The sequence below is a fragment of the Kogia breviceps genome, chromosome 4, assembly GCF_026419965.1.
Source record: "Kogia breviceps isolate mKogBre1 chromosome 4, mKogBre1 haplotype 1, whole genome shotgun sequence".
NCBI classification, from domain to species: Eukaryota; Metazoa; Chordata; class Mammalia; order Artiodactyla; family Physeteridae; genus Kogia; species Kogia breviceps.
The window spans coordinates 177,657,080-177,683,041 of NC_081313.1; the positions used below are offsets into that span (position 1 = coordinate 177,657,080).

Consider the following 25,962-nt stretch of genomic DNA (forward strand, 5'->3'; position numbering starts at 1 on the left):
TATTACAATAATAATTGTAATACTAATAGCTACAATGTATCGTTTACTCTGCGAGGGGAAACCGGGGCCATCTTGTTAACTGGGCCATCTTTGGACCCTCCCAACCGCCTAGAGGGTTCCTGACAGCCCCATCTTGCAGGAAATTCAGCCAGAGGGAAGCCAAGTGGCCTGTGCAAGATCATATACTAATAAATGCTAAGGCATGGCGATGGATTGGAATAAATTATAACAATGGAGCAGAGAGGTGCCGATCTGCGGGGAGCAAGGCAGCCCGCCGGGAGCCCTCTATCCCCGCAGTATGTAATCCAGCTATAAGTCTTAATCTTTGATGTTCGACCCCAGGCAAGGCTGAGGGTGACCCCACCTGCGACAGACCCAAAGCCCAACCGAGGTGTCCAGGGGGAGCGCACAGTCCCCCCCAAACCTCCATCAGCTTCCAAAAGCATCCGCAGTGAAACATGGAAGGGAAAACGTGCTTTTACTTACTACGCAGCTTCAAGACAAGTCCTGCAGAAACCGACCGCCCCCTCCTCCCAAAACTGTCGCCTACTCCGGAGCGGCCACCTCGGCCCCACTAGGAGCCCTCCCGGTTAATGCGAGGGTTCTGGCGAACGAGGACTAAACGGAATGGGGAGGGAGGCTTGGGACGGAGAAACTGAGGCAGGGTCGTTCGGGGCGAGAGCGGGGAGAGGCAGAATCTCCCGGCTGCTTGTTTACCGGCGCTCTCCCTGCCCCCGCCCAATCCCTGCAAAACCCGGGTCGCCAGGCCTGGCTGGGGGCGGGAGGGGTGGGATGGAGGAAGATGGTACTGTTGGTGCCTGAGAGGCCTCACCCCCCCCACGGCCCGGGGTGGGGGGCGCACGGAGCCCCGGCTCGCCGCAGCCCCTGCCCCCAGAGGTCTCCAGGCGGCAGGGGAGGGGTATCCGTCCATCCCCGCACCCTCCGTCCCGGGGCGGGACCGGGGGGCGGAGCGGGCCGGTGACCTGCAGTGACGCGAGCCCCGCCCGCTCATATAGAGGCGCCCGGGGAGCGCAGGGACCGTGCTTCGCCTCCGCCGCCGCGTCCACCACCCGCCCGCCGCCGCGGTTCCCAGCATCAGCACCAGCGCCGCCGCGTCCACCATCAGCGCCGCCGCCATGCGGGAGATCGTGCACCTGCAGGCCGGCCAGTGCGGCAACCAGATCGGAGCCAAGGTACGCGAGGGACGGGGCCTGGGGAGGCGGTCGAGAGATGCGGAGCGCGGTCCACCGAGCTCCGCAGAGCTCCTCCACCATGGGCCTTTTGGGGGACGGGGCCCCCCAGGAGGCCAGCACCCCAGGGACGGTGGGGGAGGGCGCGGGGGGCAGGGCCAAGCTGGGAACAAAGAGGCCCATGGGGGTGGGGGCCAGGCTTCTGTCCTCTTGCCACAGCTGGCCTCACAGCTGGCCCACTGTCCCCTCCACACGCACAAAGAGACCCCGCCCCTCCCCACGGCAGCAGCCAGGGAGCGCCGACCCCAGCCCGCTGGGCTGCCGTGGTGAGTCCGCTCCACCCCGCCCCCACCGCTCCCTTCTTGCTGCCTCATCCTCGTCCGCCCACTCTGCCTCTAGGTTCCACACTCACCTTGCCTGGGGGACAGGTGGCAGCTAGGGAGGTGAGTGGGGGTCCTGAGCCCAGAAGATGGAGGTGGGGCAGACCTGGCCACCGGCTCCACCTTCTTGGTCCTTACCACCGTCCCCTCCCCCCCCCCTCAGTTTTGGGAGGTGATCAGTGATGAGCATGGCATCGATCCCACTGGCACATACCATGGGGATAGTGACCTGCAGCTGGAGAGGATCAACGTGTACTACAATGAGGCCACAGGTAAGCGGCAGGGGCACCTGCCAGAGTGGGGGTGGGGGGGCCCTGGGAGGGGACAGGATACCGGCTCCTGGCGCTGACCAAGCTGCTCACCATCTGCTTCCCTGCAGGAGGAAATTACGTCCCCAGAGCTGTGCTGGTGGACCTCGAGCCGGGCACCATGGACTCTGTCCGCTCAGGTCCCTTCGGCCAGATCTTTCGTCCTGACAACTTTGTGTTTGGTGAGTCACCGTCATGAGACACAGGCGGGGAAGCCCCCACTCCCCAGATTCTTTCACATCCACATGCTTGGTGAAAATTCTTTCTAAAATTCTTCACCGAGCATCTAAACTCAGGAACCCAGAGGCCAGCGGGGAGAGCGGATACACAGGTCACTGTGGGAATCCAGGGGAGGCATCTGATACAACCAGGGGAGGTGCAGGGTAGGGAAGGCTTCCCGGAGAAGGTAGCATTTGAATTTAACAGTATGGACCTGAGCCAGACTGCGGTGTTCAAATCCCAGTTTTGCCACTTCATGCAGTCGACAAATACGTATTAGCACCTACTGCATACCGGGCCCTACTGTACCCCCTGGGAATATAGCCAAGAATAAAAGAGATAAAGCTCTCTGCCCCACCCCCAAGCTGACATCCTGGTGGAGGGAACTGGGAAGACAAATAAATGGGAAGAGAAGAGAAATAAGACAAACTCAGCCACTGAGTGAGTCATCTTGGTGATTTTAGACAGGCCCTTCAATCTCTCTGTGCCTGTCTCCTCATCTTTAAAACAGGGATTATACAAAAACTTACTTTTCAGGATTGTGAGACTCAAAGCCACTAACGCATAAAGAACTTAGAACAATGCCTAGCACAGAGGAAAAGATAACTAAGCATTTGATGTTCTGTTGTCATTTTTATTCTCATTATCACTATTAATGTCTGCAGCCTAAAAGGTGAATAGGACTAGGGCTGACCAAAGGGCAAAGAAGGGAGGAAAGGTGTGTCAGACAGAGGGAACAGCATATGTGAAGACAGTGGGCACATTTGCAGCCCTCAGATTGAAGGGGCCTCCACACTCTGAACAACCGTGTAGGAAACGTTTCCTGGTACCTCTAGGTCAAGCTAAATGCACATCCCCTCCTGACCTCAGGCCCCAGGCTCCCTCTCCCCCAGCGCCTCACCTCCTAGTACACAGTAGTTTAGTCTGGAGTCTAGGGATTGACGGGACAAGCTATGTGACCTTGGACGAGTGACTTCCCCTCTCTGGTCTGTGCAAAGATTCAGGAAGATAATGATGGTTATGTGTGGGTATGGCGCACAATAGGTCCTCAGGAAGTGGCTGTGGAAAGACTAAATGAGGTTGGCCAAAAGATATGAGGGATTCTAGGATGATTATGCGTGGCTCCCGTCGGGCCAAAAGATTCTGTGGCCTCTGGTAGGTGAGGCAGGGGAGGTGGTAGAAAAGTGTGGACTCAGGAGCCAGACCACCCAGTTCAAATCCTATTCTCTCAGAGGAGGCGATATTGAACAGAGACCTGAAGAGTCAGTCAGGGGAGTACCTGGGGGTAGAGCATTCCAGGCAGAGGGCACAGCACGTGCAAAGGCCCTGGGGGAAGGCCCAGGTGTGTTGGAGGAACAGTGAGGAGGCCCATGTGGCTGGAGCAGAGTGAGGGAAGGGGAGAGAGGGAGGAGTGGAGGGCAGGGAGGGGATGGGGGCAGGTTGTGCAGGGCCTTGTAGGCTGTAGGGAAGATTTGGGCTTTTATCCCAGGGAGGTGGGAGTCCTGGAGGGCTGTGGACAGAGAAGGGACAGGACCTGACTCAGGTGCTCACCGGTGCCCTCTGGCTGCTGCAAGGAGAACAGACTGGGGGGAGGCTGTGGGAGGACCAAGGCAGAAGCGACTGTACTGATCCAGATGGGCAATGAGGGGGCCAGACCAGGATGGAAGCAGAGGAGGGGGCAAGAAGAAATGTTACCTGCTGCTCACAAAAATACCAGCCAATATTCTAATCCTAATCCTTGTCCTCTGGAGCTTGCATTCCCCAGTGAAATTACAGACAAGAAACATGATTAATTAAAAAGAAAAAAAACAGGTTTATCACTTCTGCAGAGGGTAACAAAGTCCTAAAGAAGGGGAAAGAGGGAACCATGTAGGTATCTGAGGGAACAGCATTCCAGGCTGAGGGAACAGCATATGCAAAGGACCTGAGGCAGGACTGTGCCGGGTGTGTGGCAGGGACAGCAAGGAGGCCTGTGTGCTTGGGGCAGCGTGAGCGAGGGGGAGAGATGGGGGGGGCAGGGAGGGGACGGGGCAGGTCATTCAGGGCCTTGTGGGCCGAAGGGAGGACTTAGGCTTTTACTGAAAGATGAAAGAACCGGGGTGACTTTGAGCTAAGGCAGAACATGATTTAGGTTTTATCAGAATCCTTCTGGCTGCTGGGTGAAGGGAAGCAAGGATGGAACCCGAGAGAACAATTCATAATAATAGCAATAATCATCATCATAATAATGATTTTGTTATTATTATTATTCAACTGCTAGGATGGCTGGGAGTGGGGTGGAGGGTGGGCTTTCCCCATATCAGCCTGGGTGTCCCCTCCCCTTCCCTCTTCAGGCCAGTCTGGAGCCGGCAACAACTGGGCCAAGGGCCACTACACAGAGGGTGCCGAGCTGGTGGACGCGGTCCTGGACGTGGTCCGGAAGGAGGCGGAGAGCTGTGACTGCCTGCAGGGCTTCCAGCTGACCCACTCGCTGGGCGGGGGCACGGGGTCCGGGATGGGGACCCTCCTCATCAGCAAGATCCGCGAGGAGTTCCCGGACCGCATCATGAACACCTTCAGCGTGGTGCCGTCGCCCAAGGTGTCGGACACGGTGGTGGAGCCCTACAACGCCACCCTGTCCGTGCACCAGCTGGTGGAGAACACAGACGAGACCTACTGCATCGACAACGAGGCGCTGTACGACATCTGCTTCCGCACCCTGAAGCTGACCACGCCCACCTACGGGGACCTCAACCACCTGGTGTCGGCCACCATGAGCGGGGTCACCACGTGCCTGCGCTTCCCGGGCCAGCTCAACGCCGACCTGCGCAAGCTGGCCGTGAACATGGTGCCCTTCCCGCGCCTGCACTTCTTCATGCCCGGCTTCGCGCCGCTGACCAGCCGGGGCAGCCAGCAGTACCGCGCGCTGACGGTGCCCGAGCTCACGCAGCAGATGTTCGACGCCAAGAACATGATGGCCGCCTGCGACCCCCGCCACGGCCGCTACCTGACCGTGGCCGCCGTGTTCCGGGGCCGCATGTCCATGAAGGAGGTGGACGAGCAGATGCTGAGCGTGCAGAGCAAAAACAGCAGCTACTTCGTGGAGTGGATCCCCAACAACGTGAAGACGGCCGTGTGCGACATCCCGCCCCGCGGCCTGAAGATGGCCGCCACCTTCATCGGCAACAGCACGGCCATCCAGGAGCTGTTCAAGCGCATCTCGGAGCAGTTCACGGCCATGTTCCGCCGCAAGGCCTTCCTGCACTGGTACACGGGCGAGGGCATGGACGAGATGGAGTTCACCGAGGCCGAGAGCAACATGAACGACCTGGTGTCCGAGTACCAGCAGTACCAGGACGCCACGGCCGAGGAGGGGGAGTTTGAGGAGGAGGCCGAGGAGGAGGTGGCCTAGGGCCACCTCCGTCACTTCACATCAGCGCCCTGCTAGGATGCTGACCTTTGACCCCCCCAAGAACCCCCTGCTTCACCTCCCAGCCTGACTCCCCTCTGACCCCACAACCTTGCACCTCTTCCCCGGCCGACCTTTGACCCTTGAGCCCCACTTTATCTCTGACCCCGCCTTGAACTCTCCCACCTTGGACACCCCCATGAGCCCTGCTTCACTTCTGACCCTACAAGCCCCACTTTTAACTCCATGATCCCTCCTTCACCCCCGACCTCTCCACCCTTGACCTCCGCACAAGCCCCATTGCACCCCCCAGACCTATAAGCCCTGGTTTACTTCAACCCCTCCCTCTGAGTCTCTCCCTTCATCTCTGAACTTGCCTCACCTTTGACCCCACAAGTCCCACCCGCCCTCTGAACCGAGCACCTTTCTGGCTTCCGTGACCCCGCATTTCCTTCCTGAATTCACTCCCGTCAGCTCCCGCCGACCTTGGTTTTCCAGGGGTGCTGCTGGGGGAGAAAGAAGCCCTGGAGCATGTGGGCAAGAGAGGCTGCTCCCTGACCCCTCCCCCCACCTCACCCTCAATAAATTAATTGTTGTCCTGCCGTGTTTCGTGTTTCTGCCGGGTGTAGTTTCCATCAGCCTGTGGGAAGGTCACGTGAGGGCTCCTCCCTATGGGATGGAGGTGGGTGCTGAAGGAAATTCTAGTCTGGGGGTGGGGAGAGGGCAGAGATTTCAGAGGCAGACAGACCAGGCTACACCACTAACTTACGCTCTGGTGTTGAGCAAGATGCTGGCTCACTCTGAGCCTCGAATGGCTCACCTGTAAAATGGGCTTATATGTTTTCCCCCCATGCTCCACTTCAAGTATTTTTTTTAAGGACTCAAGGGCACAGGACCTGGCACTGGGTGGCTTCTTAGTGGTGGAGATGCTGCCACTCTCTGTGGGACGTCTTGCGAGAATGGAAAGCTGGAGGGGGGAGTCTCTAGGGAAGGAAGCTGGGGAGGTGGCAGCTGGGGGTGGTGCCCGAGGGGCAGTCCTGCCAGAGTCACTGACACGTGTGAAGCACTTTGATGGCCTGGCACATGCCTTATCTCATAACCCTCACACCAACCCTGTAAGATCTGAGCTTTTAGGGAATTCCCTGGTGGTCCAGTGGTTAGTACTCCACGCTTTCACTGCAGAGGGTGCAGGTTTGATCCCCGGTCGGGGAGCTAAGGTCCCACAATCTGCACAGCGCGGCCAAAGAAAAAAGATCTGAGCTTTTAGAGAGACAAAGTATATAAGTTAGCTCTTGCTGAGTAACAAATTACCCACCGCCCCAAAAATGTAGGGTCTTAAAACAACAGCAGTTATTTATTTTGCTCCCAACTCTGCAATTTGGGCAGGGCTGGGCAAGGCCGCTCACCAGTGCTCCCTGTGGCATCAGCTAGAGAATCCTGCTGGAGGCTGAGGGATCTCCTTTCAAGGTGAAAGGAGATCAACTTGGCACATGACTGCCAAGTTGATGCCTCGGGGCTCAGCAGGCGCAGATGGAAGGAGGGTATCGGTACCTCTCCATAGTCTGCTTGGGCTTCCTCACAGCATGGTGGCTGGGTTCTCCAAAAGCAAACATCCTAAGAGAGCAAGGCAGAATTCATTGCATTTTTCTGACCTAACTCTAGAGGTTGCTTGGTGTCCTGAGGACTCCTAATTGAGGAGTTCACAAAGCCCTGTTTAGGTTCAAGGGGATGGACTACAGACTGCACCCCTTGAGAGTAGAGTGGCAAGATTCTAGAAGAGCATGTGGGATGGAAGATACAGCTATGTCCAGCTTCGGAAATTACAATTTGCCACACAAAGTATCTTGTCCATGGTCCCATGGCTATGAAGCGGTGACCTGGTATTCAAACGCTGACAGTTTAAGTCTAGAAATCTGCATTTTATCAGCCAGGGTTCAGTGCAGGGACCATTCCAGGCATATCAAGCAGAAAGGGATTGGATACAAGGATTTAGGAGCTTACAACATCGTTGGAGGGGCTGAGAGAGGGGGCTATAGGCCAGTGCTTAAACTTTAGTGTGCAAAAGAGTCACCAGGACAGCTTTGCAAGAACACAGCTTCCTGAGTTCCACCCTATAGTTTCTGATTCAATGGTGGTGGGGGGGGAGACTTTGCATTTTTAACAAGCTCCCAGGTGATGCTGATAATGCTGCCTATGAGACCACCTTTTGAGTAGCCCTGGAATAAGTTGGAACGCCACCCTGGGAGCTGCTTCTCTGCACAGTGGAGAATCAGGAGGCTTGAGGCTTCCACCAGAACTGCTGAGTTCAGAAACACTGCCCAACACCCACAAAGCCACAGAGATAGGTCCGCTAGAGTGCTGAACAAAATTAATTAAAATGAATTTAAAATAATTTTAAATAATTAAACACACACAGAGTTCTGCCTCACTTCTAGCTTCCAAATCTCTCCTGAGTGTTTCTCATTGGTAGAACCTAATCCGCATCCAGAACCAGAGCTGCAAAGAAGTCTGGGAAGTGTAGTTCCCCCCTCCCCCAGCTTCTGGTACAGAGAAAGGCCAAAAAGGAGCGAGAGAGAGGGAAGGAGGGATGCTGAGAGCCAATTAACTTTTTCCACCAGGCTCTTCGCTGGACCACCAGCCCCAGATGGGGCCCCAGCCCCCTCCCTGGGTCCCACTGCAGCCAGGAGGAAGGAGACGCATGGGGAAGGCAACCTGCAAAGTCCAGCCTGCAGCCACCGTCATCTCAGCAGGCCCAGCCCAGCACTGGGCTGTAGAGCAGAAAGATGACAAACTAGGCAGTGAGCTTGGCTGTCTTTATTATCCCAAACCTAACGTGGCCCCAGAAGAACTCCCTATTCCGCCCAACTAAATCCCCTTCGCCAAGAAATGGCACCACCTGTGTGCTCAAATCCTGCCTCTGGAAGTCAGCCTTGACTCATTGTTTTCTAGACCCAACACATTCTTCTTATCTTTTGCTGAATCTGATACCGACCAGGGTTCTTGGCCTTCCCCAATCAATAGAAATTGACTAGAGCCCAGACAAGAAATTCAGGCAAGGCTTTATTGGGGCGCGCAGCAGGGGTGGGGAGCAAGAACAAACATCAGTTTCCTTTGCTTGCTCACTTGCTGAGCAGGGGTGCGGGGTGGGGGTGGGGGGTCGGGCTGGTTCTTTATATGGGGTGAGGGTAACGGGGTGTGTCCAGGGGGGTCGGTCCGGAGGGATGGCTTAGGTGTTTTGCTCACCTCTCTGGTGGTGTTGAGTGCAGGGGGCACGCCCAGTACCCTGCTTTTGCTCCCAACACCCTGTTTTTGCTCCAGGCTTTTCAAAAGTGGCAGTTGTGTTTTCTTGGTCTCTTTGTATCTTTTGGGTCCAGAATTTGCCCCAACTGCACATGCACTCAGTTATGTTTAGTCCCATATAGTTTCCTTGTATTTTGTTGCTCAAGGAGAGGTGTATCCAGGGGCAAGCACTGCAGCAACGAGTCCCAGGTCCCAGCCTGTCTCAAGTCGAGTTGTCTCTGTCTCCAAAATGTATCCTGGGGACTTCCCTGGTGGTCCAGTGGTACAGAATCCGCCTTCCAATGCAGGGGACGCGGGTTCAATCCCTTGTTAGGGAACTAAGATCCAAAACATCCCACGTGCCCACAACTAAGACCCTACGCAGCCAAAAATAAATTTAATAAATTAATAAATAATAAAATAAATCTTTCAAAAAACATCTATCCTGAATTTGACCCCCTCCTCTGCAGTCGTCTATACTCTGGTCTAAGCCACCATTGTTGCTCACCCAGGCAATTCCCCCTCATCACTTCCCTGGGCTCCCTGCTGCCACCCCTGCCCTCTGCAGTGTGCAGCGTCCTCCTTCTACAGCAGCCAGAGAGGAACCTTTCTTTGCAAATCACAACCCTCCCTCCCACAGCTCCCATGCTACTCAGATTGAAACCTAAACTTCTCACCTTGGCCTCCTCTCACTGATGACTGATAATGACAACCTCATCCCCCTCCCTCTCCCTCCCTAAGCTGAAACTACAGTGGCCTTTATGCACGTGATCATATCAAGTTCAATCCAACCTCAGGGCCTTTGCACATGCCCTTCCTGCTCCTTCTTTCCCCCAAGGTGCACATGACCGGCCCCTTCTCGTCCACAGGTTTCAGTTCAAAGGACACCGCCTCAGAGCAGCCTTCCCGGGCAACTCTAAACTGTACCCAGTCACTCTGCCTCTTTTATCCTGTTCCATTTCCCTGAGAGCACCTACCAGTAATTCAAATTATTTCATCTATCTGTAGACTTGTTTCTTTTATCTGTCCCCTGCCCTACCCACCAGAATGTAAGCATCAAGGAAACTTAACTGCCTTGCTCACCACATATATAGAACAGTTTATACCACACAGATACTCAGTAATTCTTTGCTGAATGAACGAGCAAGTGAATCCACATGTTGTGAGGTGTATTGTTTTCCTCCTTTTTTAAAAAATATAGATGTATGAAGTTTGTTTATTTATTTATTTATCATCTGTGTGGTGCGGCTTGCGGGATCTTAGCTCCCTGACCAGGGATCGAGCCCAGGCCCGTGGCAGTGAAAGCGTGGAGTCCCATCCACTGGACCGCCAGGGAAGTCCCTGTTTTCCTCCTCTTAAAGTGAGAAAACATGGGAATTCCCTGGTGGTCCAGTGATTAGGACTCCTAGTTTTCACTGCTGAGGGCCCTGGTTCGATCCTTGGTTGGGAAACTAAGATCCCACAAGCCATGCGGTGTGGCCCAAAAATTTAAACATAGATGGCTGTCTTCTTGCTGTGTCCTCACATGGTGGAAAGATGAGGGAACCTCTCTTGATGTCTCCTTTACAAGGACACTAATCCCATTCATGGCCTTCATCCTCATGATGTAATGATGTTCCAAAGACCCCCACCTCCTAATACCATGACCTTGGGGGTTAAGATTTAGCACCAGGAGTTCCCTGGTGCTCCAGTGGTTAGAACTCTGCACTTTGACTGCCGTAGTCCTGGGTCCAATCACTGGTTGGGGAACTAAGATCCTGCAAGCTCTGCAGTGCAGCCAAAAAAATTAAAAAAAAATTTTAAAAGACTTAGCATGTAAATTCGGGGGTGGAGGAGGGACATTCATTCTATAGCAAGGCCCAAGAGTGTGAGAAGGGGAGAAGGATGCCCTGGGTACACTGCACCCCTGATCCCCAGCCCTGGCTGAGGTCCAGCTCCCCTTGGAGAGAAAGGTGGCACTGAACTGTGTTCAGCCTCATCCACCTATGTCTTGGCTGGAGGGTTTGGAGGTGTGTGTGTGTGTGTGTGTGTGTGTGTGTGTGTGTGTGTGTGTGTGTTCACATGCTGGTGCATCTGCTCAGCCCCTCCTCCTCAGCATGAAAATGCCCTTGCACCCACGGTCATGTGGACATGCACAGAATGAGAATCCCCAGTCATCCACGTCCTCACTCAACCTGATGGACTAGACACAAATTCCTAGGCACACAGACACCGCATTCACCCCCACATACCCCAGGACATGGCAGGCCACATGTGGACTCATGCAGCTGCATGCCTATAGCCACACAGATATTCTCAGTATCTTGCAGGAGACCGAGGAGTCTTGCAGACTCCTCTGCATTTTGACTCTCTGAGTCTGTCTGTGGGATTTCGCGTGTATGTACATGACCATAGGTACCTGTGTTATGTCCTGCCTTTGTGCCTGTGAGGGTGTCTATGTATCTTTGTTTTTCAACGTGACATCTGTCTGCCTGGGTGTCTGTCTGTTTCTAGGTCTGCAACATCGCTTGGGTTTGTCTGGCGGTGTATCTCTCTCTGTGTTGTGACTATGTCTGGCTATGAATCTGACTCGTGGCTGGGCCCTGACTGCATCTGTCCCTTCGTTAGTGCTCTACGTCTGTGCTCTAGGCGTTTCTGTCTGTTGTCTGGGTCTGCTTCTCTGTTATTCCGTTTGCACTGACAGCCGTGGTCCCTGCAAGTGTATCTGCTGTCTCTGTCTGGAACTGTTTGCTGGCTGTGCCTGTGTGTTATCTCCCTGCACCTATCATCTGGATGGACAAGGACTTCTTTATGTGTGTGCTGTCCCGCTTACTGGTTGGTTGGTGTCTGTGACTTTGTGCTGCCTGTATAACTTGGTACCTCTCCGTGTCTGTCTGCCGTCTGTGACTGTTCTGGCCTGTTCGTATTGGTCACTCCCTGGCCACGTGTGTGCTGGCTGTCTGTCTGTGCCTGTGTTCTGTCTGCTGTCTGTCTACCTTCCTCGTGCCTCCGTGTCCACCCTCCAGCCTGGCTCCCTCCGGTGGTCCTGTGGGGAATGGCCAGTGTAGAGGGATCAAAGGAAAAAGGGTTGAGGGAAGAGGAAGCATTTCAGGCAAACTGTGAGTCCTTGGCTGCCACGGAGAAGGGAAGGCTTGGGTGTGATGGCAGAAACCAGTTGCAACCCTCCTGGCAGGATGGCGCTGGGGGTCTGGCCTCTGAGCTTGCCCGCCTCTCGCCCACCCGTCCTGTAGAAGTCTAGAAGGCAGGACGCCTGGGTCTCTCACAGTGGGTGGGGGCAGGGGCCTTCCTCTGGGGACGTCACCCGTTAAACTTCCTCTCTCAGCCACACAGGAAGCTGAGCCGGCTCAGGGCCCGGCCCTGAGAAAGCACAGGCCCCCCCAGCACCCCTGAGGAAAGGGCCCCTCCGGGCCAACCCTGCAGGGACCATGGGATCCACAGCAGAGTAAGAGCTGCCCCCCTCTCTCATCTTCTGGACCAAGATTCCCAGAGCGGGCCTGGGCTGGGGTCAAGGGAGAAGGAGGCTGGGGCAGGCCCGGGAAGGACCGCGAACCACAGTGGCAGGTGGCTGGAATTAGGGCAGGACACTCAGCTGGCCTACAGTATGGACTCCGCTCTCCGGCGCACTCAGGCCACTCTGAGACCTTCCAGTCTCCCTCTCTCTCTCTCTCTCTCTCTCTCTCCCCTGCTCTCCTCCGGCTCTGTATGACTAAGTTTGTAACTCTTGAGCCTGTGCCTTTTGATATATCTCAGTGATGAGGAGCCTGGCTTCCGGGGTCAGCGGAGGGGAGGGGCGGGCTCTGTGTGTCTATGTGCAGGAGTGATTGATTGTGTGGGACTTGTGTCAGCATGAGGATGAAGCTCAGCGTGAGGGGGGAGGGTCCCAATCTCAGGGACAATGTGTGTGCACTCACTCCCCGTTCTCTTCCTCTGTCTCTCTCCCTGAGCCCAAGTCCCGACATCCTCTGCAAGGTGGATAGAGGGGTGGGGGCCGGGGGAGGAAGGCAGAGATTGCAGCGTTCCCAGAAGGACCAGGGCACGCTGCCCTCTTCCCTCCGATAAAAAATCTGGGGGCCCCATGAAGCCCCAGGGCCCCATGAAGTCACGTACACAGAGACACTTGGGCAGGGCGTCACACATATACCCAGGGACCCTCGGGTCCACCCAAGAAAACGGGGATGTTCTTCACCCTCCCACTGGCTCAGCCACACAGTCCTACCTGACCCAGGCCCTGGACACTCTCATCCTTCCAGGCGGACACAGAATAGAATTGCAGACACACACATATACAGAATCACACACAGGTGCAGACACGCACACAGAAGCAAATCCCTGGACACAACGAACCCTTTCCTGCCCTGCAGAAGGGGTCTCCCTGCCCTGTTTGACTGGTTCTTCGAAGCAGCCTACCCTCCCTCCCTGCAAGAGGGTGAGTAGGGGCATCGCTGGGGATGGGGGTTGAGATGGAGGGTGGGCCCGGGACCCCGAACTTAGGAACCTGCTCTCTGTGCAGATCCCCCCATCCTGCGGCAGTTCCCCCCAGACTTCAGGGACCAGGTATGCAGGCTGGCTCCTTGCTTCCCAGGGGCCAGGGCCTGTCCCCCTGGGGGAGGGGACCCTCTGTGTCAGACCCCTGGGAGTTTAGGGGTGGGGCCCAACCTGAGTAGCCAAGCAGCCTGTGCTTCTCTCCACCCCCAGGAGGCTATGCAGATGGTGCCTAAATTCTGCTTCCCTTTTGATGTGGAAAGGTATGGAAGGAAGCAGACACCCAAGGACCCAGGGACCCAGACCTCTCATGGACCCCCAGGATTCAAACACCCAGAGACTCAGACAACAGAGACCATATACCCAGGGCACCTGAGATTCAGAGACCCAGGGACTCAGAAACCCGGGAATCCTGACAAATAGTGACCTATACACAAAGGGACTCATTTACCCGGGGTCTCAGGGACCCAGGGCCTCAGAGAACCGGAGACGCTGACAACTAGGGACCTATACACCCAGGGCCCCAGACTGGTGGACACAGTACTAGGAGCATTGTCAGAGGCATGAAGGGAAGGGGGGTTCACGGGGGTGGGATGCCCACGTCTCTCTGAGAGCTTTTCCTGCCCCGCAGGGAGCCCCCCAGCACCTCCGTACAGCATTTCACCTTTGCCCTCACGGACCTGACCGGCACCCGCAGATTTGGTTTCTGCCGCCTCCGGGCTGGTGCCCACAGCTGTCTCTGCATCCTCAGGTGTGGGATATGGGGGTCTGGCCCGGGGGGAAGGGCCTCTGCCTACAGGCACTGCATGAAAACTGTGTCCGCTCTCCGCAGCCACCTGCCTTGGTTTGAAGTGTTCTACAAACTGCTGAACACAGTGGGGGACCTCCTGGCACAGGATCAAGTGAGACCAGCTCTCCCTGTCATTCCTGCAGGAGTCCTAGTCCCACCCCCACCAAGGCCCCAGCCTGGCTCTGAATTCCCAGGCCTGACCGGGCCCCTTTGGCTCCAGATCACCCAGCCTAAGTCAAGACCCTCAGAGTCCCCAACCTGCATTCTGGCTCAGGCATCCCACCCCTACCCAGGTCTCAGAGGTCGACGAACTTCTTCTACATCTGCTGCAGCAGCCCCTTCCGGGGACCCAGAACTCAGTGGGGCTGGAGCTGGTGAGTACCCCCTCGCCTCTGGGCGTTGGACCTCAGGTGGCTGGAGAGGCTGCACCCTGGCCCTGAGGACCACACACCACATCTCCCCCAGGGCAGCGGAGTGATGATCTCCAGTGCACAAGGCATCCCTCCCCCTGGACCCGGGAAGAGCACGCCGGTGAGCAGAGCTGGAGACCCTGGAAGGCTGGGCACCCACATGAGGCTAACCCCTTGACTGATCAGTCCCCCTATTAATCCCCCGCCAGCTTTCCTGCTTCGTGGCCCCCGACTCCTGCCGCCTGCCATCCATTCCTGAGAACGTTAGTGGAGACCTGAGAGGGCACTCTGGGAGGGTGGAAGAGGTCCGGAAACCCGGAGAGGGCTCTCAGATCCTGTGGCCCCTCGCGTGCAGCGTTCCTCTCTGTTCTTCAGAGGAACCTAACGGAGCTGGTGGTGGCAGTGACCGACGACAACATCGTGCGGCTATTCGCTGCGCTCCTGGCAGAGCGGAGGGTCCTGCTCACCTCCAGAAAGCTGAGCACCGTGAGGCGGGACCGCCGGGCCGGGGAGGGGCCGAGGCCTGACTTCGCCCCTGGGTGTGGGACAATCGGGGCGGATTTCTAGCTCTAACCCCACTGGGCGAGACCCGAGGGCAAAGTCCTGGCTCAGCCCCTTTGAAGGTCAGGGTTGAGATGAATCCTGGCGCCACCTTTACGGGGGAAATCAGAGCGGGCTGCGCTGTACCCCCTCCCCCGGCTTCAGGAGCGCTGGGTCCAGGCTCCACCCACTATGGGCCAGAACAAGACTGGCTCCGCCCCTCTGGAGGGTGAGATCAGAGAGGGCTAAATTCTAGCTCCGCCCCTAGGGGGGAAGGACGGGGTAGGGGTGGAGCTAGCATTCAGCCTCTACCCCTAGGGGCGGGACTTGGGGCGGGACTGAATTCTAGCTCCGCCTCTCCAGGGGTGGGGTCAGTGGGCTGAGTCTCTGTCCTACCCCTAAGGAGAGAGATTCCGGAGGGTTGAATATTAGCTTCCACCCCCAGAGAGAGGGACTAGCACGTGCCGAGTCCTGGCAGCACCAGTTCCAAGCACTGTAATTTGCAGAATTCTTGGCCTTCACAAGAAAAGGGGTTTGAGTTTTCACCTCTTACCCAGTAGCGGGTGGGGAAGGGAGGTGGAGGGAGACAGGAGACTGGGGACACGGGATATGAAGACGGGAGAGCCACCGTCCAGAGAGGGTCCTTGAAGCCGGGGGTCCAGGCCTTGACTCCACGGCCCCCCACCCGTCCCCAGCTGACGTCATGCGTCCACGCGTCTTGCGCTCTCCTGTACCCTATGCGCTGGGAGCACGTGTTAATCCCCACGCTGCCGCCGCATCTGCTGGACTACTGCTGGTGAGGGGCAGGGCTCGGGGAAGAGGCCTAGGGTCCTGGGCACCCGGGGGCGGCGCCTGCATGACCGGCCCCCTCGGTCTTCCGCAGCGCGCCCATGCCCTACCTCATCGGAGTGCACTCCAGTCTCGCCGAGGTAAGTGGGAACGGACCTGGATGGCAGGGTTGGGTGGAGTGCCCCCCTGCATCCCCAGGTATCCTCCCCTGTCGGGGATCCTCGGGCTCTGAGCGGCCATCGCCCCTCCGACTCCCTAACACAGAGAGTGCGGGAGAAAGCCCTGGAGGACGTCGTGATGATCAACGTGGACTCCAATACCTTGGAGACGCCCTTCGACGACGTGCAGGCGCTGCCCCCAGATGTGGTCAGTGACACCCCCTTCCACCCTCGGGCCGCATCCGGGAGACGAGGCTCCGCCCCCGCCTGCTCAGCGCTGCCCCCTTGTTCTCCAGGTGTCTCTGCTGAGGCTGCGGCTAAGGAAGGTCGCGATGGCCCCCGGGGAAGGGGTGTCCCGTCTCTTCCTCAAAGCCCAGGCCCTGCTCTTCGGGGGGTACCGCGATGCGCTAGTCTGCGGCCCGGTGAGCTTCGGGGACGCAGAGGGAGAGACCCCGTGGGTCCCCGAAGGATTCAGAATAATAATACCTAGCGTATATGGAGTGCTTACTCTGTGCCTCCGTTTGCTCATCTGTAAAATGGGATCGCACCAGTACCCACCCAAAAGGGTCGCGTGAGTCTGTAAATGGACATAAGCAAAATGCTCGGTTTTTGCCTGGCACATCACAGTGGATAAATTATAGGTTTTACCGCTGCGATTATTATTTCACTTAATGCTCACAACAGTATTATGAGACAGATACTCTTATGGTCCCATTCTACATATGAGGAAACCAAGGCTTGGAAGCCCCACAGCGGGTGAGTGTTGAAGCCAGGACTCTGATCTGCTGACTTTCAACCCTGACATCCCCTCCTCCCCAGTTTTTCACAACTATTCTATAAAAACATGGTCGGGGAGTTCTATTATTTGAGAATCGGACGTTGCTTTCGACTCTGCCCTGAACACAGCCAAAAGCTGTCCATTTCTCCCCCTCCTCCGTCTCCACCACGCCTGGTCCCCATCGTTGTTTGCCTGGATCAGCGAGCGCGCTCACCCGTCACCATGAGTCCCCCTCTCGCGGGCTCCCACCCTCCGCGCTCCGCAGTCTGACCTCCCTGCAGCCGGCAGAGGTCACCTGGGAGCATCTGAGTCAGGCCCCGCCCCTCCTCTGCCCACCGCCTTCCCAGGGCTCCCACCTCCCTCGGGGTAAAATCCCAAGTCCTCCCTGCAGCCCACGAGGCCCTGCACGACATCAGGCACACAGAGGCGCTCCATCAATGTTTGCTACACAGATGTAAGGTAGAATATGGGAAGCAGAATAAGGGATCCTGGAGAGCCGCGGGAAGTTTAGAATCCGAGTCCTTCTTCCAGGGCCAGCCTGTAACCTTCAGTGAAGAAGCCTTCTTGGCCCAGAAACCCGGGGCGCCGCTGCAGGCCTTCCACCGGCGGGCTGTGCACCTGCAGCTGTTCAAACAGGTGAGCCAGAGTCCAGAGGGCAGGGCCGGGGCCGGAGGGGCGAGGCTAGGGGCGCAGACACAGCCCGGATCCCGGAGGCTGAAGCCTGAAGCCGGGCTGGAGGGGTGGACGCCTGGGCCCAATGGGCGGGTCGAGAGTTGGCCTGGCCGGATCCCCCACTCCAGGGTCTCAGGGGTAGGAGAGACAGGACTGAACTCTTGGGTCCCTAAAAATGGGAGCTCCTGACCTGAGTTCCCAGGGATAAGATCTACCTCTAGGTCCCTGAGGAGGTTGGGATGGAACGAAAGTATTGAGTCCCTAAGGCGGGAACCTCCTGGGTCGAGGGTGGAGGGAGAGGAGGCTGGACTCTTGGATTCTAGGGACGTAAGGGGGGAGGTGGAACCGGACTCCTGGGTTCTTGGAAGAACGTGGAATGAAGTTCAGGGTCCTTCAGTGTGGGCTGGCTTCCAGGGTCCCTGGAGGTGAGGTCGACCTCCTCCAAGGTCGCTGAGAGGAGGGGGGCCTGTCTGGAGTGGCAGCGTCCTACTCCTCCGACCCTGTGAGGAGCGGGGTCTGGTCCCTGAAGACAGATCCTGACTTGAGGTGGGGACAGGCGGGGAGACGGTGGACCTCTGGCTTCCTGAGGTGGGCTCCAGACTCCTGGGACCTAAGGTTGGGTTCCTGGAGGGGCCAGGGATGGCTTCTGCGTCTTGAGGGCGAGCGGATCCCCAGTCCTCGCATTCAGATGTTTGGGGTAGCCTGATGCTCTGACCCTTTGCCCCACCTCCAGTTCATCGAAGGCCGACTGGAGAAGCTGAACACGGGAGAAGGCTTCTCAGACCTCTTTGAGCAGGAGATCACCTGTAGCGGGGCTTCCTCAGGTGAGCTGTGCACCTGGCCCCAGAGCCCCCCACCCCCCAACCTGTGGCCCAGTCGGAGCCTGCCCTCCCTGGCAATGCTCTCTCCTCTCTCCAGGGACCCTTCGCTCCTACCAGCTCTGGGCAGACAACCTAAAGGTAGTGACACCAAACACTTTCGTGTTTATCGTGGGATTAAAGCAAACCTACAGTCGCCCCCACTATGCTCCTGTCTAGATAGAGGCGAAGAAATCAAGACTCAGAGAGGGAGAGGGGATTCTCCAGTAACACACAGCCCGGGTGGGCAGGTGGGGTCTGGGATAACCCCACGTGCCCAAGCCTCTCTTCCTTGGCTTTCTCTCCCCAGAAAGGTGGTGGTGCCCTCCTGCATTCCGTCAAGGCCAAGACCCAACCAGCCGTCAGAAACATGTACCGCTCGGTGAGGCTGGGCTGGACAGGCCACTTAGCAGGGTGACACAGGCAGAGGACGGTTTAACCCCACGTTTAGAGCGCACACCATTTATCAGAACGAAACCAGCAGTTAAACCATTTACCAGTATCCTACTTTTATTTTCCATTGACTGTGTTCATTCATTTTTGTCACGTCAGGTCTTTCCTAGTTAAAAATGACAACCAAGGTTCTTTGGCAAACATCTTTTGTCCTTCTGAGACACCACAATCCCAGCTTCTGCCCTTGGGGTTTGTTTTTCTCCCAAGCCCCAAATTTTCCTGGGACCAACTTCCACAGCTCGCAATCGTCTGCCGGATTCTATTCTTTGCTTGGCTTTTGAACACTGACTCGTTTTGACAGAGCTCTGGTTTTGCCATTCGCTGTTTCATTTGGGGGTTCTCTCCTCCGGTAACATTCCTTCTGTGTTAGTCAAAGGGACAAGTTTGTATTGACTTCTTAGGGGGTACCTGAATATATTTTGAGACATACATGAGCAGATGGCAAGACAAAACTGGCCTCGGGGATGGAGGGCCGAATTCTCAAATGTCCAGGGTCAAATCCTCTGGATTCTCAGTCTCTTTCGGCTCCTCCGTAGGCGAAGAGTGGCTTGAAGGGGGTGCAGAGCCTTCTGACGTACAAGGTAAAGCCAGTAGCCAATGCCGCAGGGCAGCGGGGGGAGGGGCTCCCGGCTCACCCACCCTCTTCCTAGGATGGAGACTCTGGCCTGCAGAGGGGGGGGTCCCTGAGGGCCCCTTCCCTCACCAGCCGCTCAGATTGTCTGCAGCAGCGCTTGCCTATCACCCAGCACTTTGGACAGGTAAGAGCCGCGCCCCCCGCGCCGACGCACGTACCTGGACTTATCACCAAGTCCTTCTCCCATCCTGTCTCGACCACCCCCAAAATGGGCTGCCCACTCCCCTCTTCACAGAACCCCCTGATTCTGTAGCTCCTGAGGCCCCAGCCCCCAAATCTGTCCTTTGCAGAACCGGCCCCTTCGCCCCAGCAGGAGGCTCCGGCGGGAAGAGAGACCTTCCGAGTCCCTGGGGGAGAGGTAAGACTCCAAGGCAGAGGGAGGGAGCAATGTTGGAAGTGGGGGGCTGGGACTCATGGAGAAGTGGGCCCCAAGACTCCAGACCCTTCAGAGCAGCTGCTCTGGGGCAGATATCTGAGGCTGCTCATCCTCACCCAGGACCCCCTCTCTGAGCCCTGAGGATGCCCAGGAGCCGTTGGCGGAGGAAGCTCTGGATGGCAGCTTCCTTGGGTCCGGAGAAGAACTGGATTTGCTGAGCGAGATTCTGGATAGTCTGAGTATGAGAGCCACCCGGGACGGCAGCCTGCGGCCAAGCCAGAGTTTGGACTGCTGCCTGAGCCTGGTGAGAGCCCCCCCCAGCCCCTCCCCACTTGCTCATCCAACCTGCCAGCTCCTCCTTCATTTAAAGGCCAGCAACATGCCCATCTCCCCATCCCCACCCAGCCCGACATACCAGGAAGATCAAGATGGCAAGCAGATGACGAGAGACCACCAGGGCCCCAGCCCCTGTCTCTTTCTGTCGGCCTGCTGCCCCTGCACAACCCCCAGCCTTCAGATGCCACCAGCTCCTCGAAGCACCCCACTTCCCAGCTGCCCTCAGAGGCCAGCCCAGAAATCATTTCTCCGTCCCAGTCTTCGACAGCTTCTGCAGACCCAAGCAGCATAGGGGACCCCAGCTCCTCTGTCACAGAGCCCCAGCCTCTACGCCTCTCCCCTCCCCACGAGGCAACCGAGGATCCCACAGCCCAGGAGAGCCCCTGCTCCCAGCTCTCCACAGCACCCAGCCCTCGAGAAGGCCGCCGACTTCTGATACCCCCAGAGCCCAACTCGGATATTACCTGGACATCCCAAGTCCTTGATTCTTTCTCGGATCCCGGTTGCCCAGAGAAGCCCAGAGCCCAGCCTTCGGAGGTCCTGCTCCCAGAGCTCACGCACCTCCAGCCCCACGAGGAGCCGGGAGCGCCCAGGTCCCCCGATCCTCCTGCTAGTAACTGGCAGAAGCTCCAGGCCAGGAGCCGGCCCAGGGTTGCTGAGCTTAAAAAGTGTTTTGAAGGTTAAGAACCAGGGGTCTGGAGGAGACTCTGACCCCTCAATAAAGCTGCGAGAGCCCAAAGCTTGTTTTTCCTGGTGGGTTTACCTGGGAGCCCTGTTCCTGCTCAGAAACCCACCCCACTCCCCACCTTCCCTCCCGAGGCAGCCTCCCCTGCGGCTGGCTCTTAGGTGCAGCTAAAAGCCTTTCCCTTCCAGGAAGCCCTCCCAGCCCCTAGGACCCTCGAGACCTTACAATTCATCTCTCAACAGCCTGTCTCCTCCATCTAGGCTAACTCCTGCCCCCACCAGCTCACAGAAAGGTTGTATTACTTCGCACTGCCCATTGCATAGATATATATAAAAAGTAAGCAGGCTCAGTCTCCCTTGCCCTCAAGGGCAGAGTCTTCAAAGCACCTTCTTCCCTTCTATTCTTAAGCGCTGGGTGCGTTTGATTGCCCAGAGAGGGCTCTGCCTTCCCCCAAGGTCACACAGCCAGGAAGGGTGATGGGTAGAGGAAGGGGACCTAGATGGGCAGGCAGCCCCGCACCGTCTCCTTGGAGTCCTGGGGAGCCTGGGCCTCGGCTGCATGGGAGAACTGAAAGGAAAGGAGAAGGGGGGGTGGTGTCGGGCCTGTGTGGCAGGCAGACAGATGGCTGATGGTGCAGCAAGCGGGGAAGCAGGTCCCCAGCCCCGGCACCCCAACTGCAGGCAGAGTCAAGCAGAGGCCGCATGCTCCGCAGGGCCCGCCCGGCAGGTGCCCCGTGGCCCCCCCGAGTCCTCCGGAGCCATCAGAGGCTGGTGTCTCGGTGGCAGCTGCTGTGTGCTGCTGAGTGCCGGGCAGTCCTGGGCAGTGGAGGCAGCTGTGGCCAGCCCCAGCATTCAGATGAGCCGCTCCTCTGGCGGCAGCTTGAGGTTGGCAGGCGGTGGCGCTCGGGCACCCACCTGCTCCTCGCTGCTGGGCCGGTAGGTGCCCTCCGTCTGTCGCTTCTCCCGAAGCTTCTGCACCACAAGTACCAGGCCCACGGCCAGGAGCACGGCAGCCAGGAGGGAGAAGACCACGATGATGGCAATGGTGGCCTCCTGCGACTGTTGGTGGGGGGGACAGGGGTGACCCACCTGAACTTGGCCATCCCGTCCAACCCCGCCTGAGAATTCTCTGGGAAGGCTAATCCCCTCCCCCCGCACCCGCTACTTTTGGTGACTGACTTCCTCCACTCAGGGTTCCTGACCCCCATCATGTCACATCTGGGGTTCCCAGGGTCCTCCACCTGCCATGTCTGGGGTCCTTCTCCCAAGCGCCTGCGCATCTAGGCTCCTAGATCACTCTTCCCCCTGCCTGAGAGGCATAGGGGGGCTCCTGGACCCCCTACACTTGCCAAGCATGGTATTCTTTGTGTGTGTGTGTGTGTGTGTGTGTCTTAGTTCCTCAACCAGGGATCTAACCTGTGCCCCCTACATTGGAAGCACCAGGAATGCTGTGCTTGACCACCCCCTTCCTGGGGTTCTCTGGTCTCCCCATTTGCCATGTTGATATTCTGGTCTCTCCCACTTAGGGTACTCCAATGCCTCCCCCACTGTCCAGCCTGCCGCCTCTGGGAATCTAGGCCCTCCCACCTGCTACACGGGGGACTCCCAAATAAAATCTCTACCGCTCTTCTCCCACATATACCCCAACTCACCAGGGCCCCATTGGAGCCAGGGCTGGGGCCAGAGGGTGTAATGGTGCTGTTCCCACTTACAGTGGGGTCCGGTGCTGCAGGGCGGTGGTAGAGAAGATAAATGAATCCCCATCTATTCCTTCCCATCTGGAAGCATCTGCATCTTCCTTGGTCATCTCCCCTCGTTAGAACTCTGCCCTTTCGAGTCTTTCACTCTGTGAGCGGCCTCCACACAGGGGCTGGCCCCGCTGATGTTGCTCCACAGGGCACCCCTTACCCAGGGGAGCCCAGCGCTGAGTCATCAGCCAACAGTGGTCTGCAGTTTGCCCAGAGTTGGGGGCTATTATCATGGATGGTGCGGGGAAGCTCAACCCTCCCCCCAACCCCAGCCTCGCCTCTCCGGCCCTTCCTCTGCCCTTAAGGATCTGGGCGGATCCTGCATTTCCCTGGAGTGTCTGACTCACACCTCCCCCCAGGCTCCCGCAACTGGAATAGAGGGCTGAAAGGCTGCGTCCCCACCTCTGGTCAGCCTGCTCCACCTGGGCTTGGAGCCCCAGGCAGGCCTCTCCCCCTGGCTTCCATTTCCCTCAAACTGCTCAACCCTACTGAGACTCCGGCCCGCAGGCCTCTTCTCCCGGCAGCTCACAATTCCGCCCAACTCAGGAATTCTCCTAGACCAAGTCCAACCGTCCAAGGAAGGACACAGAAATTCTACGCCCCCAGCCCTACCCCAGACTCTAGACTCCTGCTCCCAGGGCATCGCATGCCCGCTCCCGGGTTCTTGCCCTCTCAGCGTCCCAGGCACCCAGCGCTTCTAAGCCCGGACCCCCAGTGCCCCCGACCGGTACCTACTTTGCCCCCAGACCCGGCCCCAGCGGGTCAGCAGCAGCGACAGGCCGAGCGCCAAGAGCAGCCCCAGGCCGGGGCTCGCCATGGGCCGGGTGACGGGCTGGTGGCACCGGGGACGGGGCTTGTCGCGCGCGCCGCTCCTACCGCATCTCGGGCGGGGGACGGGTACCTTCGACCCCGCACCTGGGGGCTGGAGAGGAGAAAGGCCGGAGCGTGGGGTAGGGGGCTGGACCCGAGCGCAGGCCCCTGGGAGGGGCGACCCGCGCCGGCCACCCAGGAGTCCTGCCCCGCCGCCCGCCGCCAGAGGTCAGAGATTAAAGATTAACTCGGGGCGGCGCGTTCATGGGCTGCGGAAAGGGGAAGGGAAGGGGGGAGGGGTGGCAGGCCCCACCGCGTGACCTGCCTCCCTACCTGGCCCGGGCGTCTTCGACCCCGCTCAGGGTCCCGATCCCTGTCCCTCTCTCAAACCCTCGATCCGTCGGTCAGTGGCTCGGTCGGACTCTTCCAGCTCCGCCGGCTCACGTGACCCGGAAAGTTTAGTCACTCACCTTGGAGGTGAGCGCACTTCCGGCTTGTGCACCTGAGCCTAGATGAAAGGGCGGGGCCAAGCGGGGGCGGGTCCGCGCCGCGGACGCACCTGTAACGGGAACCCAATCCCATAATCGGGAGGAGTGAAAAGGGGCGGAAGCGCGCAGGTGTAAAAGGGGCCTCTCACCTGCGGTGCAGGTACATCTGTAGAATCGTCCAGGTGTGGAGACACACGGGGCATGGAGTCACCGATGTGTGAGGCACTCCTGTCTGGGGCAGACGGGGATGGGGAGCTTCTAATGAAAAAACACTGGTGTGGGACACACCTGCATGGGAACAAACGTGTAAAGAAATCTGCACGGATGTGTAAGAACACCCATGGGATCCATCTGCTTTGAATCACAACACATCTCTTTGGAGTATAGCTGAATGGAAGCCTACCTGTGTGGAAAACAGCTGTATAGAACACACCTGCATGGTTACAAACACCTGGCTGAGGCGCTTTGGCGCGGGGGGAATGCATCTAAATGGCTCACCTATGAAATGAACAAGACCTGCAGAAGGAATTCCCGTGTGTAAAGGTATTGGAAACAACTGTACGAGACATACCTACATTTAAGTACACCTGTAGGGGACCCAGTTATATGGAAAGAGCCCCGTAGGGGTGAATGATTAAATGAAACACACGTATGGCGGGGGAGGCTGTATAACGCATCCCTGGGTGGAGGAACATCTGCTGAGAAATATACCTGTGAGGTGAAGGAAACAGCTGCATAGAATTGAGCTCACACGTGACGAAGACCTGAGCACGCCTGCATGGGCCACACTCACATTGAAGCACATCGGGGGCGGGGGAGGGGGGCTCATGTGTATTGAGGTCCACCTGTCAAGGATGCATCTGTGAGAAAACATTTGTCTGGGGCATCTCTGTGGGAAAATATCTGTACGGCACCTGCAAGGGCGACCTGTGAATGAAAACGTCTGTGAGGGGACCCTCTACAAGAGGCTCGTTTGAGCACACCTGTCTGGGCAGAAGCTGAGTGGGAGCCATGTGTGCCCTCACGATCGTCCTCTGGACAAAGGACGATGATAATAAGACGACCCCCTCCTGGGGACTCTAGAGAGATGAATGATGGTTAAGCGAAAATTAATCCCTTCTAGGGCACAGAGCGATGTTGCGTAAGAATCCCAGGTCTAGTTAAATCTCTGCTTTTCCCCTTCCTGGGTATGTGGACTGCGGTGAGCGGCTTAACCTCCTGTTTCGTCATCTGTGAAGTGGGAAAGCCACTCCCACTTACCTTATAGGGTTTTAGCGAGGACGACGCGAGGGGTGAGTAGGTCAAGGCTTGTGCAGAGCAATGAATCAACGTTAGCTATTATTATTATTCACTGTCAAAAGATCTGGGCGCCCCTCCCCCTAATGGCGAATCGAGAAACCGCGCACGAAGCTAGTGGGAGGGGCATTCGGCAGGTGCAGCGAGCGCGACAGGATGGGACCCCGCTTCCAGCTACGCGGTCCTTATCCCCAGCTGCTCCTGGGACTCTGAGATCCCCCACTAGGCCGGTCCGGAGAAAGCAGTCTGCTAGGCGTCTGGATCCGGCAGAGGACCCTTTAAGACTGCGAGGCGAGGGGTGGGCCGCGGGGCCCAAGGCAGCTTGGGGTCAGTGGGGAGGCCCCGCCTAGGTGGGTGAGCAAGGCGGGACCGCAGGGCACGGCTCCTGCGGCTCTGGCCAATAGGAAACCGACTTTGCAGCCGCGCCGCGCGTTGATCTTCTGTTTCCTAGTCTGAGTGGGACCGAGAAAGGAGGCGCGCGGGCGGGAAGAAAACACGGAGGGAGAGCAAGGCGACTTGATTTTCTGCTTCTGTGGCCGCTTAGGCAATGTGAAATGAGCGGGCGGGCTGCTGCAGGGCTAGATGGCACAGAGTTGGTTCTGAGTACGTCTAGGGAAACCGAGAACTTTAGTTCCTGAGGAGGATTAGTAGAGGAGGGAGGTCAAGAAAGGGATTATGTAACCCAATCCCTGACATCTCCCTACCTCGTCCCCTTGGGCAGGGGGTAAACTGAGGCACGCAGAAACGGAACTCTGAAACCAGACCTGAGATCATTGGCCTCTCGAACCCCCCTTCCCAGGATGAACGTGGCGCTCCCTAGATTGTGCTAATACCAGCGCATCCCTGACACGCCCCCCCCAGCTCCGCCCCCATCCCCCTCCCCCCCAATGCGGAAGA

General features: G+C 57.6%; 3 protein-coding genes across 11 annotated transcripts; 2 read left to right on the forward strand and 1 right to left on the reverse strand.

Annotated features, from left to right (window-relative positions):
• The first annotated feature begins 782 nt into the window (after positions 1–782).
• Positions 783–6,087, forward strand: TUBB4A (tubulin beta 4A class IVa). 2 transcript variants are annotated; one of them, XM_067032944.1, is made up of 5 exons: positions 871–1,193; positions 1,590–1,633; positions 1,734–1,842; positions 1,950–2,060; positions 4,431–6,087. In XM_067032944.1, the coding sequence occupies exons 4-5, from the start codon at positions 2,000–2,002 to the stop codon at positions 5,486–5,488; spliced, it is 1,119 nt and encodes a 372-aa protein (XP_066889045.1). In that variant the 5' UTR covers positions 871–1,193; positions 1,590–1,633; positions 1,734–1,842; positions 1,950–1,999; the 3' UTR covers positions 5,489–6,087. The 2 variants fall into 2 exon arrangements, with proteins under 2 accessions (XP_058919287.2, XP_066889045.1); XM_059063304.2 differs by lacking the exon at positions 1,590–1,633 and having other exon boundaries at positions 783–1,193.
• Positions 6,088–12,087: 6,000 nt separating this feature from the next.
• On the forward strand, positions 12,088–20,778 carry DENND1C (DENN domain containing 1C). 6 transcript variants are annotated; one of them, XM_059063281.2, is made up of 23 exons: positions 12,088–12,206; positions 13,126–13,190; positions 13,275–13,318; positions 13,460–13,509; positions 13,878–13,997; positions 14,079–14,148; positions 14,330–14,410; positions 14,502–14,567; positions 14,656–14,709; positions 14,822–14,932; positions 15,682–15,782; positions 15,870–15,915; positions 16,040–16,141; positions 16,230–16,355; positions 17,243–17,347; positions 18,117–18,207; positions 18,302–18,342; positions 18,551–18,622; positions 19,230–19,274; positions 19,344–19,451; positions 19,618–19,685; positions 19,824–20,007; positions 20,109–20,778. In XM_059063281.2, exons 1-23 carry the CDS (start codon positions 12,190–12,192, stop codon positions 20,721–20,723), a joined length of 2,382 nt encoding a protein of 793 aa, XP_058919264.2. In that variant the 5' UTR covers positions 12,088–12,189; the 3' UTR covers positions 20,724–20,778. The 6 variants fall into 6 exon arrangements, with proteins under 6 accessions (XP_058919264.2, XP_066889048.1, XP_066889047.1 ...); XM_067032947.1 differs by having other exon boundaries at positions 12,089–12,206; positions 20,298–20,778; XM_067032946.1 differs by lacking the exon at positions 16,230–16,355 and having other exon boundaries at positions 12,089–12,206.
• CRB3 (crumbs cell polarity complex component 3) lies at positions 18,725–25,402 on the reverse strand. 3 transcript variants are annotated; one of them, XM_067032953.1, is made up of 9 exons: positions 25,030–25,402; positions 24,481–24,696; positions 24,173–24,285; positions 23,919–24,057; positions 23,615–23,840; positions 23,207–23,393; positions 22,376–22,449; positions 21,639–21,782; positions 18,725–21,291 (listed from the first exon to the last, which is right to left on the reverse strand). In XM_067032953.1, exons 6-9 carry the CDS (start codon positions 23,286–23,288, stop codon positions 21,220–21,222), a joined length of 372 nt encoding a protein of 123 aa, XP_066889054.1. In that variant the 5' UTR covers positions 23,289–23,393; positions 23,615–23,840; positions 23,919–24,057; positions 24,173–24,285; positions 24,481–24,696; positions 25,030–25,402; the 3' UTR covers positions 18,725–21,219. The 3 variants fall into 3 exon arrangements, with proteins under 3 accessions (XP_066889054.1, XP_058919283.1, XP_066889055.1); XM_059063300.2 differs by lacking the exons at positions 24,173–24,285; positions 24,481–24,696 and having other exon boundaries at positions 23,615–24,057; XM_067032954.1 differs by lacking the exons at positions 24,481–24,696; positions 25,030–25,402 and having other exon boundaries at positions 23,615–24,057; positions 24,268–24,288.
• Positions 25,403–25,962: the final 560 nt, after the last annotated feature.

Bases quoted from the DNA above. Each gene is read 5' to 3' on its own strand.
- DENND1C (XM_059063281.2), top strand. The intron at 15,916-16,039 runs GTAAGTGGGAAC...TCCCTAACACAG, and splicing joins TGCACTCCAGTCTCGCCGAG to AGAGTGCGGGAGAAAGCCCT. The intron at 18,208-18,301 runs GTGAGCTGTGCA...TCCTCTCTCCAG, and splicing joins CTGTAGCGGGGCTTCCTCAG to GGACCCTTCGCTCCTACCAG.
- CRB3 (XM_059063300.2), bottom strand. From the start codon at position 23,288: ATGGCGAGCCCCGGCCTGGGGCTGCTCTTGGCGCTCGGCCTGTCGCTG. The intron at 22,450-23,206 runs GTAGGTACCGGT...ACCGCCCTGCAG, and splicing joins GGGCCGGGTCTGGGGGCAAA to CACCGGACCCCACTGTAAGT. The intron at 21,783-22,375 runs GTGAGTTGGGGT...CCCCACCAACAG, and splicing joins CTGGCTCCAATGGGGCCCTG to TCGCAGGAGGCCACCATTGC.
- TUBB4A (XM_059063304.2), top strand. From the start codon at position 1,137: ATGCGGGAGATCGTGCACCTGCAGGCCGGCCAGTGCGGCAACCAGATC. The intron at 1,843-1,949 runs GTAAGCGGCAGG...GCTTCCCTGCAG, and splicing joins GTACTACAATGAGGCCACAG to GAGGAAATTACGTCCCCAGA. The intron at 2,061-4,430 runs GTGAGTCACCGT...TTCCCTCTTCAG, and splicing joins TCCTGACAACTTTGTGTTTG to GCCAGTCTGGAGCCGGCAAC.